The 16,034-nt window shown below is 49.8% G+C and overlaps 1 protein-coding gene across 1 annotated transcript in view; it reads right to left on the bottom strand.

The window, feature by feature from the left end:
- COPG1 (COPI coat complex subunit gamma 1) overlaps positions 1 to 16,034 on the bottom strand; it is a 28,788-nt gene that overhangs the window by 12,021 nt on the left and 733 nt on the right. The window contains exons 2-14 of the mRNA XM_055259134.2: positions 15,117 to 15,169; positions 14,271 to 14,351; positions 13,938 to 14,009; positions 13,677 to 13,756; positions 11,866 to 11,941; positions 11,529 to 11,621; positions 10,443 to 10,529; positions 8,678 to 8,835; positions 8,445 to 8,578; positions 6,517 to 6,584; positions 6,111 to 6,299; positions 2,358 to 2,453; positions 565 to 808 (exon numbers count right to left, since the gene is read on the bottom strand). Of these exons, the coding sequence (XP_055115109.2) occupies positions 565 to 808; positions 2,358 to 2,453; positions 6,111 to 6,299; positions 6,517 to 6,584; positions 8,445 to 8,578; positions 8,678 to 8,835; positions 10,443 to 10,529; positions 11,529 to 11,621; positions 11,866 to 11,941; positions 13,677 to 13,756; positions 13,938 to 14,009; positions 14,271 to 14,351; positions 15,117 to 15,169 (1,431 nt within the window). The remainder of the gene's footprint in view (positions 1 to 564; positions 809 to 2,357; positions 2,454 to 6,110; positions 6,300 to 6,516; positions 6,585 to 8,444; positions 8,579 to 8,677; positions 8,836 to 10,442; positions 10,530 to 11,528; positions 11,622 to 11,865; positions 11,942 to 13,676; positions 13,757 to 13,937; positions 14,010 to 14,270; positions 14,352 to 15,116; positions 15,170 to 16,034) is intronic.

The raw sequence follows: 16,034 nt of genomic DNA, 5'->3' as shown, positions 1-16,034 counted from the left end.
ACATAGCAAGACCCAGTCTCAATTAAAAAAATATTAAAAAAAAAAAAAAACACAACAAATCATAGGGGTTAAGAACCATGGCCGAGCACGGTGGCTCACACCTGTAATCCCAGCACTTTCAGGAGGCCAAGGCGGGCAGATGATGAGGTCAAGAGATCGAGACCGTCCTGGCCAACATGGTGAAACCCCATCTCTACTAAAAATACAAAAATTAGCTGGGCATGATGGCACACATCTGTAGTCCCAGCTACTCAGGAGGCTGAGGCAGGAGAATCGCTTGAACCCGGGAGGCGGAGGTTGCAGTGAGCTGAGATTGTGCCACTGCATTCCAGCCTGGTGACAGAGCAAGACTCCATCTCAAAAAAAAACAAACAAACAAAAAAAAAAAAACAAAGAACCGTTCAACTAGATGACATGTAAGGTCCTGCCTACAATATTATGAAAAACAGCTTGTGCAGCAAGAACACTGAGTGCACAAATCCCACTGGAGGCTCAGGTCCCTTTGCTGGGACATTTATTCAATGGTAAGCTAAGTTTCCAAGTTCAGCCCTGGCTCAGACCTACCTGCCCGGACCTCCTCATGCTCCAAGACCACTCGGTTATAGATGAAGCGGATGTACTTTGAGGGGTTGGTGGTCTTGGGCCCCTCCTGGCCCAGGAGATGTAGAATACGGGTGGCCAGCACCGTGAACTCGCAGTCCTCGATGAACTCGCACAGATGTGACAGCCCTGTCTCCTTGCTCTCTGAGTTCTCTTCAATGATGCTGATGATGCAGTCCACGATAGCGCGCTTATACTCAAAGCCACCCTGCAGAGAGAAGCTGAGCTAAGCAAGGAGCCTGCTTTCTCCAGAAAAGAGTTGAAGACCTGAGCTGGACCAAGGACAGTTGTCCAAACACAGAACTTGGAGACAGGGTACTTGGTTCTCTGGGCCTCTATCACTGTTTCCTGTCAAACAAAAGGCTGGTCAGGCACAGTGGCTCACACCTATAATCCCAGCACTTTGAGAGGCTGAGGTGGGCGGACCACTTGAGCTCAGGAGTTCAAAATCAGCCTGGGCATCATGGACAGACCCCCATCACTACAAAAAATAGAAAAATTAGTTGGGCATGGTTGTGCATGCCTATAATTCCAGCTGCTTGGGGGTCTGAGGTGAGACGATTGCTTGATCCCAGGAGGCTGAGGCTGCAGGGAGCCGTGATCACACCACCACACTCCAGCCTGGGTGACAGATCGAGGCCAGGTGCAGTGGCTCACGTCTGTAATCCCAGCACTTTGGGAGGCCAAGGTGGGTGGGTCACCTGAGGTCAAGAGTTTGAGACCAGCCTGGCTAACATGGTAAAACCCCATCTCTACTAAATATAAAAAATTAGCCGGGCGTGGTGGTGGGCATCTGTAGTCCCAGCTACTCAGGAGGCTGAGGCAGGAGAATCACTTGAACCCAGGAGGTGGAAGTTGCAGTGAGCCAAGACCGCGCCACTGCACTCCAGCCTGGGCAGCAGAATGAGATTCCTACTCAAAAGAAAAAAGAAAAAAAAACTGCTATCATGCATACAGTGTCTCCAAAGTGCTAGGCCTGGCCAGGCATGATGGCTCACACCTGTAATCCCAGAACTTGGGTGGCTAAGGTGGGAAGATCACTTATAGCCAGGAGTTAGAGACCAGCCTGGGCAACCCAGAAAGACCCCATTTCTACTTAGAAAAAACAAACACAATCACCAAAGTGCTGGGCCCATTAGCTGATGACTCACTAAACATTAGTGCCCTTCTACAACATTCTTGGGAAACGCAAAGACACTCAAAGCAATGGCTCCTCTACTGCCTAGTCCATGGGCCCCTCTGGGGCTGGGTGAAAGGGGTACCATGTATCTGAGGAACAAATCTACTCCATGAACATCTGCTATTGCTCCTAAGAATTAACCCATTTTGTTGAGACATCCAAGAAAGGTGGCATAAGTGAATCAGTAATTCATGTCAGGAATAGAAACAGAACCAATGTCGTATTATTAGCACCAGCTTCACAAGAAACTACCCCTAGAAGTCTTGGAATAATCCAGAATATTTCTGCACTAGAGTCCACCAGAAAAGAACATGCATTTTCCCATCTTCTGCACAAGTATCACCTCAGGACATCCAGTTTTTAAAGTCAGGCTGGTGAGTCATAGTTATTACTGTAATTACTAGCAACTGTACATGTTTACATGTCCACAAGGAGTTTAAAGGGTCGCAGGCACCATGAAAACCAGTTGGTTAACAGGCTAACATGGGCACATGCACAAAGCTGAGCATGGAGCCAGTGGTCAGGTCACTTCCTGCACCAGGAGACCTGGCATCCCCCGAATGCCCCTGACTCTTACCTCTTCCCGCAGCATGGTGAACAGGAAGTTCATAAGGACGGCATGTTTGCGAGGATATTTCTGACACAGGGCACTGATGGCCTGGACAACCACCACCTGAATGAAATAGACATGCATGAGCAGCAGGCCCTGCCACCAAGATGGGGTGGCCAGGCCTTGGGTGTGACACAAGGGCAAGGAAACCAGAGGAACTCAACTCCATGCTTGAAGGGCACAATCCCTGAGCCCACCCAAGGCAGTGCCAATAGCCCCAGTGTCAGACTCTCCGACTCTGGGTCCCCCAAATTCTGCTCTTCTACTCAGGCTTCTTAAGTCTCTCAGTTCCCTTCACCCCACCTGTCCTGCTTCTCTCCCTACTGCCGGCTCCCACTGATGGTTCCCACCCATCATCTCCTCTGGCTCCTCTTTGGTTAAGCCTGTCTCTGGGGTATTCTGTCCTTGGCCGCTTCTCTTCTCACAGTCTGTTGAGCAATCTTACCCCCTCCTATGGCTTTAACCACCTCTTATATGCCACTGACTCCCAATATTTATCTCCTGTCTGAGCTCAAGACCTGCCATTTCCAAATATCTGCCAGACAACTCCACCTGGTGCCCACAGCACTTCAAACTCCACAGGTCTGCAACCACAAACATCTCCATCTCCTTCTCCTTCCCTCATCCAATACCCCATCTTTTCCTCCTCCTGCAAACTAGTCAAGATCACCACTGTCAGCTAAAAGTAGAAAATGGCATCATCTCTGTTGACATCCACCCCTCACACCAACCCTGCCAACAGGCGTTATTCCTCAAAAAGCTCTTGCACTGTCCCTCCTCCTCTCCTACTCCCGCCGGTTCAGGCACCATCCTCTCCTTCTGAATTACTCCAACAGTCTCTTTACCCAGTCACCCCTCCACTCTGCTCCGGAAGGACTTTTTTTTTTTTTTTTTGAGATGGAGTCTCGCTCTCTCTGGAGTGCAGTGGCACGATCTCAGCTTACTGCAACCTCCACCTCCTGGCCAGGTCAAGCGACTCTCCTACCTCAGCCTCCAGAGTAGCTGGGACTACAGGTGTGAGCCACTATGCCAGCTAATTTTTTTTTTTTTTAAAACAGAGTCTCGCTCTGTCGCCCAGGCTGGAGTGCAGAGGTGCAATCTCGGCTCACTGCAAGCTCTGCCTCCCGGCGGAGTTCACGCCATTCTCCTGCCTCAGCCTCCCGAGTAGTGGGACCACAGGCGCCTGCCACCACGCCTGGCTAATTTTTTTTTGCATTTTTAGTAGAGATGGGGTTTCACCGAGTTAGACCAGGATGGTCTCGATCTCCTGACCTTGTGATCCGCCCACCTCGGCCTCCCAAAGTGCTAGGATTACAGGCGTGAGTCATAGAGCCTGGCCTACGCCAGCTAATTTTTGTATTTTTTTAGTAGAGACAGGGTTCCACCATGTTGGCCAGGCTGATCTCAAACTGCTGATCTCAAGTGATCTGCCGACCTCAGCCTCCCAAAGTGCTGTGATTACAGGCATAAGCCACCGCGCCCAGCCAATTTTTTTTTTTTTTTTTTTTTGAGACAAGGTCTCACTCTGTCACCCAGGCTGGAGTACGGTGGCATGATCATGGCTCACTGCAGCCTCGAACTCCTGGGCTCAAGTGATCCTCACAACTCAGCCTCCCAAGTAGCTGAGACTACAGGTGCGCATCACCACACGTGTAATTTTTTAAAAAAATTTTTTTAGGTCGAGTGCGGTGGCTTACGTCTGTAATCCCAGCACTTTGGGAGGCCAAGGCAGGTGGATCACAAGGTCAGGAGATTGAGACCATCCTGGCTAACATGGTGAAACCCCATCTCTACTAAAAATACAAAAAATTAGTGGGGTTGGCCGGGCGCGGTGGCTCACGCTTGTAATCCCAGCACTTTGGGAGGCCGAGGCGGGCAGATCACGAGGTCAGGAGATCGAGACCACGGTGAAACCCCGTCTCTACTAAAAAATACAAAAAATTAGCTGGGCATGGTGGCGGGCGCCTGTAGTCCCAGCTACTCGGAGAGGCTGAGGCAGGAGAATGGCGTGAACCCGGGAGGCGAAGCTTGCAGTGAGCCGAGATTGCGCCACTGCACTCCAGCCTGGGCGACAGAGCGAGACTCCGTCTCAAAAAAAAAAAAAAAAAAAAATTAGCGGGGCATGGTGGCGGGTGCCTGTAGTCTCAGCTACTCAGGAGGCTGAGGCAGGAGAATGGCGTGAACCTGGGAGGCGGAGCTTGCAGTGAGCTGAGGTCGCACCACTGCACTCCACCCTGGGCAACAGAGCGAGACTCCAACTCAAAAAAAAAAAAAAAAAAAAAAAAATTTGTAGAGATGAGGTCTTGCTACGTTGCCTAGACTGGTCTCAAAATTCAGGCCTCAAGTTATCCTCCCTCCTTGGCCTCCCAAATCACTGAGATTACAAGCATGAGCCACCGTGTCCAGCCCCAGAAGGACCTAATACGCAAATCTCACTGTGTCATTTCAGCCTACAAAGCATTCTTGTAACCCACAGGCAGAGAAGACTGCTGCCTACTTTGTATAATCCACAATATAGAATTACCACAATATATTATTCATATTACTGTCTGCTCCAATTAAAACTCTCCGATGACATACTACATTGTTCTATCAATTAACAATTGTGAAATAACAGAATTACAGAAATTGAGAACAAATTAATGGCTGCCAGGGGTTAGGGATAGAGAGGTGGGAATGGGTGTGGCTATGAAGAGGTAACATGAGAGTCTTGTGGAGATGGATAGTTGAGTGTCTTCACTGTGGTGGCAATTCTGAAAGTCTCCATGTGACAGCTTGCATAGAACTTCACATATATACACACAGGAGTTGCCTGTGTAGCTGGTGAAATCTGAATGAGCTCTATGGGTTGTGTCAGTGTCACTTTCCTGGTTGACATTGTCCTGTGCTAGTGTAGGATGCTGGCACTGTAGGAGAGTTGATGGAGGGGTGCATAGGACTTTTCAGTATATTTCTTTGTAACTTCCTATGAATTATTTCAAAATATAAGCTCAAAAAATACTCACATCCTTCCTCCTGCCCCAAAAGAACACCTTTCCAATGTCTTCCTTGCAAATAAAACTCTTTACCTGACCATGGGCCTTACATGATTGAGCCTGTCTATTCTGACTTTGTCACCTGCACTGGCCCCACAGCTCTTCCGCCCACTAGCCTTCTCTCCTTGACTTGCTCCTGCCTTTCCTCCCGGTTCTTTGCACCGATTCAGGTTTGAGCTCAAACGTCACCCTCCAGAACGGCCTTCCCAGACCATGCTCCTCCTAGGATCATCCCTGCTGTATATACTCTTGACTGCAGTACCCATGCCTGAGATGATCTTTCCTCCTTTCTTTACCTGTTTACTGTTCCTCTCCCATCCCTGGAAAGGAAGCTCCAGGAGGGCAGGCACCTGCCTTGTTCACTGCTATGTTCCCCTCTTGTCACTCTACATAGCAGACAGCAAGTGCTCAAGAAATACTTGGACAACAAATCAATGAACCCTTAACTGGCCTGGAAACTACTGTTCTTTCAGTACAAGGGGACGATATCGATGGAGGCCTGGAGGCAGGACTACACACATTTCTCTGAAGGCCAAGCCTCTGCAGAGCAATACACTGGCCTCCTCCGAGTCCTAAAGGCTGACCAGCCCCTCAGGTCAGTCCTGGCAGGAAGGCTGTGGCCACAGAGAGCAGGGTCAGAGCTCCTTCCCCTGGGGGCCATGGGTGTCCTGGGGGTAGCAGGTACCTTGAATTCATCTGAGATCTCTGACATGAAGGAGGAGATCTGCTTCATGAGGCGGTCAATGCTGCTCTCGCTGCCTGTCTTAAGGAGGGTGGTGATGGCCAGCGTGGCAATACTGCGGTTTGAATCTGTGACCAGGTTCTCCAGATCCAGATTACAAGCTGTCACAGCTGACGGATGCTTCATGGCAACCTGTTTTGGGAGGACAGTGACAGACAGGGCAGGACCCAATGCTGTCACTACATTTGATGGTTTGGCCCAGTCATTAGTCCTTTAGATGAGATCATCTCACCATCCAGAAGAAAGTAACTGTGACCAGGGCTATTATCCTTCCCAGCCAGGTCAGAGGCTAGGACACACCTCCAGTTTGATCAGACAGCTTCCTCCAACCCCCAACCTAGACTCTTACCTTATTGAGGGTACGAACAGCAGCATAGCGGAGAGCAGCCTTGGGTGAGCTGCAGAAAAGCTGGAGCACTGTGGGGAGATGGATGCCACATGTCAAGTTGCCTTCACTGCTGGGCAGCTGGGAAAACCAGGGGCAGCTGTTCTGACTCAAACCCTCTGCTCAGCTCATTTCCCTGCTGACACCCCCATCCCAACCCAAGACAGAGAGCTCCCCTCACCCTGTGCACCTGAGCCATGGACAGAGGCCATAATGTCTGTGAGCGCCCAGGGGTTCCCGTGAGGGCTGTTATTCACTGGGCATCTGCTGTGTGCCAGGTGCTGTGCTATACAGTGGACATGCCTCACTTCTATAGCTTGCAGCCACCACTAGCTCACTTTACAGATAACGAGACTGAGGCACAAAGGGGAAAGCAAACAAACTTTAGGTTGGCAGCCAGTAAGTGGCAGAACCAAGATTAAATTCCAACACTGCCTGCACCTGCAGCCTGAGCCCTTAACCTCTGTGAAGTAACATTCCACTCCTCTCTCCTATTGTGTCTACAGGATCCAACAGAACTTCCCCCTCGGCACTAAGTGCCGAAGAACAAAATCCTCTCTTAAACAAATGGTTTATTTCCTTTAACTACATGAGACCCATTCGGGTACCACATCCCTCCCTTGCCCTGGCTGCCAGGAAGCCCAGAGCTAAATTTGGCACTCAATCATAGGAGCAAAGATGACTACTGTTTTCTGGAATATCTATGTTCCTTTCTTCATAACTTGGCTTTTATTCTCTAATACTTAAAAAAAAATTTTTCTTAATGCTTATTTTGAAGACCCTAATTTATTTACGTCTTTCATTATTCTGGAAATATGGTGGATATAATAAGAATGAATGAATACCCAAATCAGTGAGTGAATTCATTAGTTCTTTTTTTCATTTCTTTTTTTTTTTTTGAGATAGAGTCTCCCCCTGTCGCCCAGGCTGGAGGGCAGTGGCGTGATCTCGGCTCACTGCAACCTCCTCCTCCCAGGTTCAAGCGATTCTCCTGCCTCAGCCTCCTGAGTAGCTGGGATTACAGACGCGCACCACCACGTCCAGCTAATTTTTGTATTTTTAGTAGAGATGGGGTTTCACCATGTTAGTCAGGCTGGCCTCGGACTCCTGACCTGGTGATCTACCTGCCTTGGCCTCCCAAAGTGCTGGGATTACAGGTGTGAGCCACCGTGCCCAGCAGTTCATTCTTTCTTCATTTCTAAGGAGGAAGGCAGACTTCTCTCTCCAAACATGAACTCCATCTGTTTGCCTGACCAAGTTTACACTGTTATAGTAGAGAATAACAGAAAAACAAGAGGCCCAATCATTTCTCAAAACCTGCAAATCTAACTCTCCTGCCACAACATCTTTGCTTTCCATGGCCCTGTTCTAAAACACTCCCCATTTTCTTCCACTTTGAATCCAGGTTTCTCACCCTGAGTGCCTCTCCTTTTCTAGCCTCTCAACATACCCACTTTCCAGTACCAACTACTTTGCACCTCTTCACAGGCTTTCTCCTCCCTGACAGGGGGATTCCCACACCTAGAGAAGGGCCCTGCACAGAGGAGACACCAAAGACTCCAGGACTCAACTCCAGGACACCAGTTTCATAGATCCTGGGTTCCTCCACCAGGCCTCCTCCTGTGGCCAGCCAACCCGACAGGCTCCAGAGTGGACCCAAGCCTTACCTCAGCCTCTTCAGCGGTCAGATGGAACAGCAGCCCACCCCCAAAACGTGATACAAGTGGGGACTCAGCATAGTGTCTGGGGCAGGTGCTTCCTAGGTACAGACTCCTTAACACCAGTGTGTGGCCTATTTGAGGGCATTTTCTTTCTTTCCCCCAGCCCCTGACCCAGGCCTAGTTCCCGGCAAGCATAAACATGTGAGGCTGGGTGAAAGAATGCCCAGTGACCTGACACAGCCGGGGCCAGCTCTTTGGCACTGCAGCCTGGCAGATTGACGATGGCCGAGGCGGCTTCATACACCACCATCTCATGCTTGTTGCGCAAGCAGCTCTCGATGAAGTCAAACAGTGGGCTGTCACGGCTACAAAAGAACATAGGGCGGCAAGAAAACATTGGGGGTGGCCCAGCATGGTAGGATGAGTGAGGCATCATCTAGCTGGTGAGAGATGAGAGCCGTTACCTGCCATCCTCCTCTTCCAGCTGCTTGCTGGCCACCCGGATCATCATGCAGTAGGCAAAGGGAGACTTAAGGCCGTGCCGTGTGACCTTGCTGATCATCTTATTGACGGCCAGGCGGTCATTCTTACGCACATGGTACAGGAGCCCTAGTGCGTGGTACTATAGGACAGGAGACAGCAACAGAGTACAAATGTAGGACTTTTGGGTATACTGGCCGTGTGGCACTGGGCGGGTCCTTCAGCCTTCTCATTTCTAAGATGGGCACAGTAGCAACTACCACACAGAGTGGCTGTGACAACTGCCCCAGGTACTCTGTGTACACAGTCCTCCGCACAATGCTTCACAAACCACAGAAGTGTATCTGTGGTTCTCGTTCCCACCCCCACTTAGGCAAGAGCCCTAACAGGCAGCATAAATACAGATATGGAAGGGGACAACAAACAGCACAAAGATGAAAGCAATGTGGGAGACCTGGTGCTTTCAATCAGACAACGATAGAGAGAAGGCGGGAGGCAGAGCCTGAGTAAGTCACCGTGTGGGACACCTTAGCCATGAAATCTTGCATTACCCACAACAACCCTGAAGGTAGACAGTTTTATCTTTGCTGACTTGCCCAAAGACTCCTGGCTGGTATTGACAAAGCAAGGTCTGGAGGGCCAGAAGTCCAGGGACTCCCTTTCTAAAGATGTGAGGTCTCATAGTTATTTCCTGTTCTCGATACTCTTTTTTGTTTCCTAAAGGAGCGACATTTGAGGGTGAAGATACGGCAGCTGTGGATGCCTTCTATGTGGGAAGCTTATCTGGCCCTCATAAGTGTTTTGTGGGGCCACAGCTGGCCCTGAAGACAAGAATCATGCAAAGGATGAGAAGACAGAGGAGAGATGAAGGGAATACATAAATACACAGGGAGCGCCGACAGGCAGGCCTCAGATGGGTCACATGTTACATGCATGATCTCGGCTCATCCTTGCTGCTTTGTGAGGCAGTAACCTTCATTCGTATTTTTACAGACAAGGAAACCAAGACCCAGAGAGATAAAAGGAACGGCTGGCCTAGGTCAATGAGAAAGAGTAAAGTGGATGCAAGCCTCATCAAGATAATTCCACATGTTGGCCGTGTGCGATGGCTCACGCCTATAATCCCAGCACTTTGGGAGGCCGAGAAGGGCGGATCACGAGGTCAGGAGATTGAGACCATCCTGGCTAACACGATGAAACCCCGTCTCTACTAAAAATACAAAAAATTGGCCAGGTGTGGTTGCAGGCGCCTGTAGTCCCAGCTACTCGGGAGAACGAGGCAGGAGAATGGCATGAAGCTGGGAGATGGAGCTTGCAGTGAGCCGAGATCCTGCCACTGCACTCCAGCCTGGGCAACAGAGCAAGACTCCGTCTCAAAAAAAAAAAAAAAGATAATTCCACACATCGTAACAAAGCCAGGTTGGCAAAGGCCTAAATTTAGGTGGCCCTCTGCCTGCCTTGGCCAAGTTTGCCACATCATATGCTCCAAAACAATACTCAGCTGGTGATCAAAATACTTGAATATCGGCACCAGCTGGTAAGCAGTCTGTAACCCAAGACCCCCAAGTGATACCCCGGATTCTCTAACCCAGGACCTCCCAATTCCTCCCATGATCCAATGACAAAAGGATTAAAGCCTGTTATGGCCAGGGGTCACAAGGATCTCGGTGGCAAGTGTCCATGCCAACTGGCCAGTGCCTTACCACCTGCCTGAGTGTTTTAAATATCACTCCCTTGCTCACATCTCACCTGGACCATGATGTTATCACTGGATGCCGCCTCCTGAGCCTCATTCACCCAGCGCTTGACCACATCAAAGCTGCACTTCAGCAGGTGCTGTGGGCAACAGGACACATTAAGGGGCAGGTAGGAAGTGTCCCCATCACACCTTCTGGGCCCAGTTCTTGTCTTCCCTCAGACACAGCTCAGGGGCTTGCCACTGTCCTGGTCCTCAGAGACCATGGACAAACTCAGGATGCTCCCACCCTCACTGTCCCTACCCAAGGCATGGGTCAATGCCATCTACCCACAACCCTCTTCAATCACCCCAGAGTTCCTTGGCTGTCTTCACTGAGAAGGGTGGGACTCTCAGGCTTACAGATACAGAAATACTTTATTTTGGCCGGGTGCGGTGGCTCACGCTTTGTAATCCCAGCACTTTGGGAGGCCAAGGCGGGTGGATCACTTGAGGTCAGGAGTTCAAGACCAGCCTGGCCAACATGGTGAAACTACGTCTCTACCAAAAATACAAAAATTAGTCGGGCATGGTGGTGCACACCTGCAATCCCAGCTACTCAGGCGGCTGAGGCATGCGAATCGCTTGAGACAGGGAGGCAGAGGTTGCAGTGAGCTGAGATCAAGCCACTGCACTCCAGCCTGGGCAACAGAGCGAGACTGTCTCAAAAAAAAAAAAAAAAAAAAAAAAAAAAGAAAGACAGGCCAGGCGCAGTGGCTCACTCCTGCAATCCTAGCACTTTGGGAGGCCGAGGCGGATGGATCATGAGGTCCATAGTTCAAGACCAGCCTGGCCAAGATGATGAAACCCTGTCTCTACTAAAAACACAAAAATTAGCCAGGCACAGTGGCAGGCACCTGTAATCCCAGCTACTCGAGAGGCTGAGGCAGGAGAATCACTTGAACCCCGGTGGCAGAAGTTGCAGTGAGCCGAGATCGTGCCACTGCACTCCAGCCTGGGCGACAGTGAGACTCTGTCTCAATCAAAAAAAAAAAAAAAAAAAAAGAAACACTTCCTTTTTTCCTACTGGAATGTGACTCTGAAAATTGTCTTCAATTTTCTACCCCACCCCCAGCAGGGCTCCAGCAGCAGCTACACACCAAGGAAGACACAAGGGCAGAGCTGGAGACACTGGGCACCTTGTCCACAATGGCTTGTTTCATGTAGCGCTCAATAGCCTGCAGCATGGTGCTCTGTGGGCAAAAGGAGCAGGGTGGAAGGAGATCCAGTTAGTCCTTGGTAGCTCTCAGGAATGCAGGAATGGGGGCAGAGAGGAGTATGAGGAGGAAGTAAGCATTTCTCAGGTGCTACTGCACACCGCTTCCACCCCACATCACCTGGCTCAGTGAGACAGGGGATACCCCAAAGCATGCAAAAGATGATGCCGAGAGCCTCAATTGAGAGGCCAGGAAGCAGGGAGGAACAGGCATGACTCACGTCGGTGATCTGGCAGAGGGCTCGCACAGCTGGGCCCCGGTAGTTGTCTTCTTTCCCAGTCATGTCTTTTGTTAGGCTGCAGGGAAGAAGGCATTGTCAGCATGCAGAGAGCCTGGGCCTGTTCACTCCTCTCCAGCTCCCATCACCACCCTTGCCCAGATTACTACACAAGCCTCCTAACCAGTGCTCTCCCTCTATTCTTGCCCCTCCAAGCCTAACTCCACACAGCTGCTGGAGGGAGTTTCATAAAACTCAAAACCAAACAGGTCATCCCCCTGCTTTTGCTAAAAAGTTTACATAGCTTCCTACTGCCAGTGACCTGAATGTAACTCCTTGAACTTCCCCAACTGGCTATGCTCACTCCTCTCCAGCCTTTGCATGTGCTGTTTCTTTAGCCTGTAGCACTCCTCACCCCTCACCTCCACTCTGTCCTACTTTTTTTTTTTATTTCTTTTTGAGACAAAGTCTCACTTTGTCGCCCAGGCTGGAGTGCAGTGGGGTGTGGTCTTGGCTCATTTCAACCTCTACCTCCCGGGCTCAAGCTCTACTGCCTCAGCCTCCCCAGTAGCTGGGACTACAGGCACATGCCACCACACCTGGCTAACTTTTGTATTTTTAGTAGAGACGGGGTTTCACTATGTTGGCCAGGCTGGTCTTGAACTCCTGACTTTGTGATCCACACACCTCAGCCTCCCAAACTGCTGGGATTACAGGCGTGAACCATCACGCCTGGCTTTTTTTTTTTTTTTTTTTTGAGACGGAGTCTCATTCTGTCACCCAGGCTGGAGTGTAGTGGCACGATCTCAGCTCACTGCAACCTCCACCTCCCCAGTTCAAGCAATTCTCCTGCCTCAGCCTCCCCAGTAGCTGGGATTATAGGTGCGCGCCCGCACACCTGGCTAATTTTTGTATTTTTAGTAGAGATGGGGTTTCACCATGTTGGCCAGGATGGTCTCAAACTCCTGACCTCAGGTGATCCGCCCATCGCAGCCTGTGGATTACACTGTGGATACAGTGCTGGGATTACAGGCATGAGCCACTGCGCCTGGCCTGTCCTACTATTTCTTACTCATCCTTCAGGACTCCACTTGGATCATTCCACTAGGAGGACTTTCCTAATTCAAATGAAGCTGGATGCTCTTCTGGTCTGCTCTCCTGGTCTGCTCTCATAGCCCATAATACTTCCATGATAAACTATATTACACCCTACCTTAATGGCCTGATGCCTGGTTATTTCTCTGTAAATTCTGAGGCTACAGAGACCGTGTCTATCTTTTTTCCTGCTACATCCCCAGAGCTACACACAGGGACTGACAGACAATATTTTCTAACTGAACCCACAAATCAATGTATGACCCCCCCCAACCTTAAACTGTGGCAGGGAGAAATAAGAGAACTGAGCCCCAGTTCTTAAGGGCAGTGATTACACTTTAGTCACATCTGTCCCTGAATCACTTAGCTTAAAGCAGACACCAGTCACTTAGTAAGCAGTATACCGCTTGTACTCTCTGTTTATTTTTCTTGTGTTCTCTCTTTATACTCAAGAAAGTCTTTGGGAAAGTTCTAAGCTGGTTTGGTTGACTAAGAGAAATCAAGAAAAGGAAGCATTTGTGTCCAAGTCAAGGCCAGATAATTAAAATAGAAACAGCACACCTGGAGGCTGCCATGGGGTGGACAGCAATAACAGGCAAGCTGCCATGGGGTGGGCAGCTCGCAATATGCAACCAAGTCTCACTGTCTGGTACACACAAGAAAAAAATGGTCTGTCAATGGAACCTATCAGAAGAGCCACCCACAACCCCATGACTTGCCTGCTGGTGACAATGATGACATCCTCTGCGATGCAAGACATCTCCTTGATGGTCAAGTAGCACATCCGACGGAGTGTGGGCTGGGAGATAGGTGGGAAAAGCCCTATCAGCCCGGGCTCACCAAGGACCAGAGTTGGGAGAAGATACCTCCTATCTCCACAAAGGCAGCCCACACTGACTGGTGGGGCCAGCTCTCTTTGGCCCTCCCACCACCTTGTTACGGCTGCCACCTCTCAAGGAAAGCTGGATCGAGGCACTTACATCATTGGACTGAAAGAGCTTGGTCATGGCAAAGAAGGCCTCGGTCGCTTCCGTGGTCCCCAGGTGCTCCCCCTGTGTTAATCAAGAAAGAAGTCTCAGCTTGGGACAGAGGGTCAGACAGCAATTCCTGCAGGATCAGCCCACACCAGATCCCCAGACCCTAAAGAGGCTCAAGGGCAACATATGTGACTTGGATGCTGAGGGGACCCAGAGCTGAGCTGTTGTCTACAACCACACAGAGGCTGTCCAATAGCCTGAGAGTGATCATGATTCGTCCACTCCCCTCCAATCCCCCAGCACCATTCTCCCTACCCCCAAGCTTCACCCTGTTACCTGGTTTATGAGATAAAGAATCTTGGTGAGGATGTGGGCACATTTCCGAGGGTTGATGGGAGTTTCGTTAAATACACGGGCCTAAGAAGTGACCAAAGATGTTACCTTCTAGCCTAGTTCATTTCCCTTCAAGTATATTCAATGTCTGAGAAGTCTCAGAGTAAACTGACTTGTCTAAACAGGGCTTTCTAGGTATGCAACAAGCTTATTTTCATAAGGAAAGGGTTTGTTTTTCTTTAATCAACTACTAATTATTCTTAGACTCTCGTGTAAATATTAGTCAGGGATGTGCTAACCTATTGACTAGCACATACTTAGCAACCATCTGCTAACTGGAAACAGAAACAATGAACGACAACAATAAAGAAAGAAGTGGCTGGACGCAGTGGCTCACGCCTGTAATCCCAGCACTTTGGGAGGCCGAGGCAGGTGGATCACCTGAGGTCAGGAGTTCGAGACCAGCCTGGCCAACATGGTGAAACCCTGTCTGTACTAAAAATACAAAAATTAGCCAGGCATGGTGGTGGGCACCTGTAATCTCAGCTACTCAGGAGGCTGAGGCAGCAGAATTGCTGGAACCCATGAGGCGGAGGTTGCAGCGAGCCAAGATCATGACATTACACTCTACCCCAGGCTAACAACAGTGAGACTCCATCTCAAAAAAAAAAAAAGAAAAAAAGAAGTAAGCATAACTAACTCTCTCCAGGAACAAAGTTTTCCTGTCTTCCAGGCACAAGTTTTCTCCCGTGTTGCTCTTTAAAACAACACTTTGAATGTGTTGGTATTTCAGTTGCATTGCTGGTGAATATTTATGATGGAAGCTAGACGGGAGCAAATGTTACTTGCCTCCTGGAGTACGGCACTCTTCTCAAGGTGCTGGAATGGGTTGGAGCCTCCACCTACAGTCAAGGACAATGGAGAAAGTAAGTTGTGACTCTGAACTTGAAAACTCTCCCAGACATAGGTAAAAGGAAGATGTCCCTTCCTAGTAAATCTAGTAAAGTTCAAACTCCTCAGGAATGGCAATCAAGCCTCTACAATCTGTCTAGGGATCCTACTAGTCTCCTGCAAGCAGGTGGGCTCCACTCTACCCCAAACCACTCACAATCTCCCAGCAGCCCTGGTACAGTCCTGTGCTTCTCATGGTGCCATGTCTTGTGTTCATTTATATAACCTGTAATTAACTAAGTCCCTATGTGCCAGGGACCACCATCTCGTTGTAACTAGTTCCTTCATTGCAGATGACACATTTGCAAATAATTACACGTGTGATTATCTGGTTGATGTCTGTCTCCTCCATCATGGGTGCAACCATTCTAATATTCCCAGCTCAGGCACTGAGTGTCCCACTTGCTCTGTTGCAGTATCCAGGACACCGTACAGTACCTGGCATACAGTAACTGCTCAATATACTTTGCTGAATCAATGAATGATGGGGTCAAAGTTCCCAGTCACAGGACGCTGGCTCCGCAGGTTACACCCCAGTTTGGCCAGCACCAACGTAGCCCCGGCGAATCCCAAGAGGTTGGACGAAGAAAGTAACAAGAGAACATTCGGCCTGGTCCCCTCCTTTGACAGATGGATAAATTGAGGCCGGGGGGGGCAGTGTTTAATGCGTCCAAGGTCACCCAGAAAATTGCAGTCCGAGCTTACAAGCGTGAGACAGCCGAGCATGCTCGGGCTCTCCGAGGCCTGCCACTGACTAGCTGTGGACCCTGGCACAAGCTCCTACCCCTCACTGGGCCTCAGCCTTCGAGTCAGGAC

This window comes from Symphalangus syndactylus, chromosome 21 (genome assembly GCF_028878055.3).
Source record: "Symphalangus syndactylus isolate Jambi chromosome 21, NHGRI_mSymSyn1-v2.1_pri, whole genome shotgun sequence".
In the NCBI taxonomy this organism is placed as follows: Eukaryota; Metazoa; Chordata; class Mammalia; order Primates; family Hylobatidae; genus Symphalangus; species Symphalangus syndactylus.
This window is presented reverse-complemented; position numbering and strand designations above follow the sequence as displayed.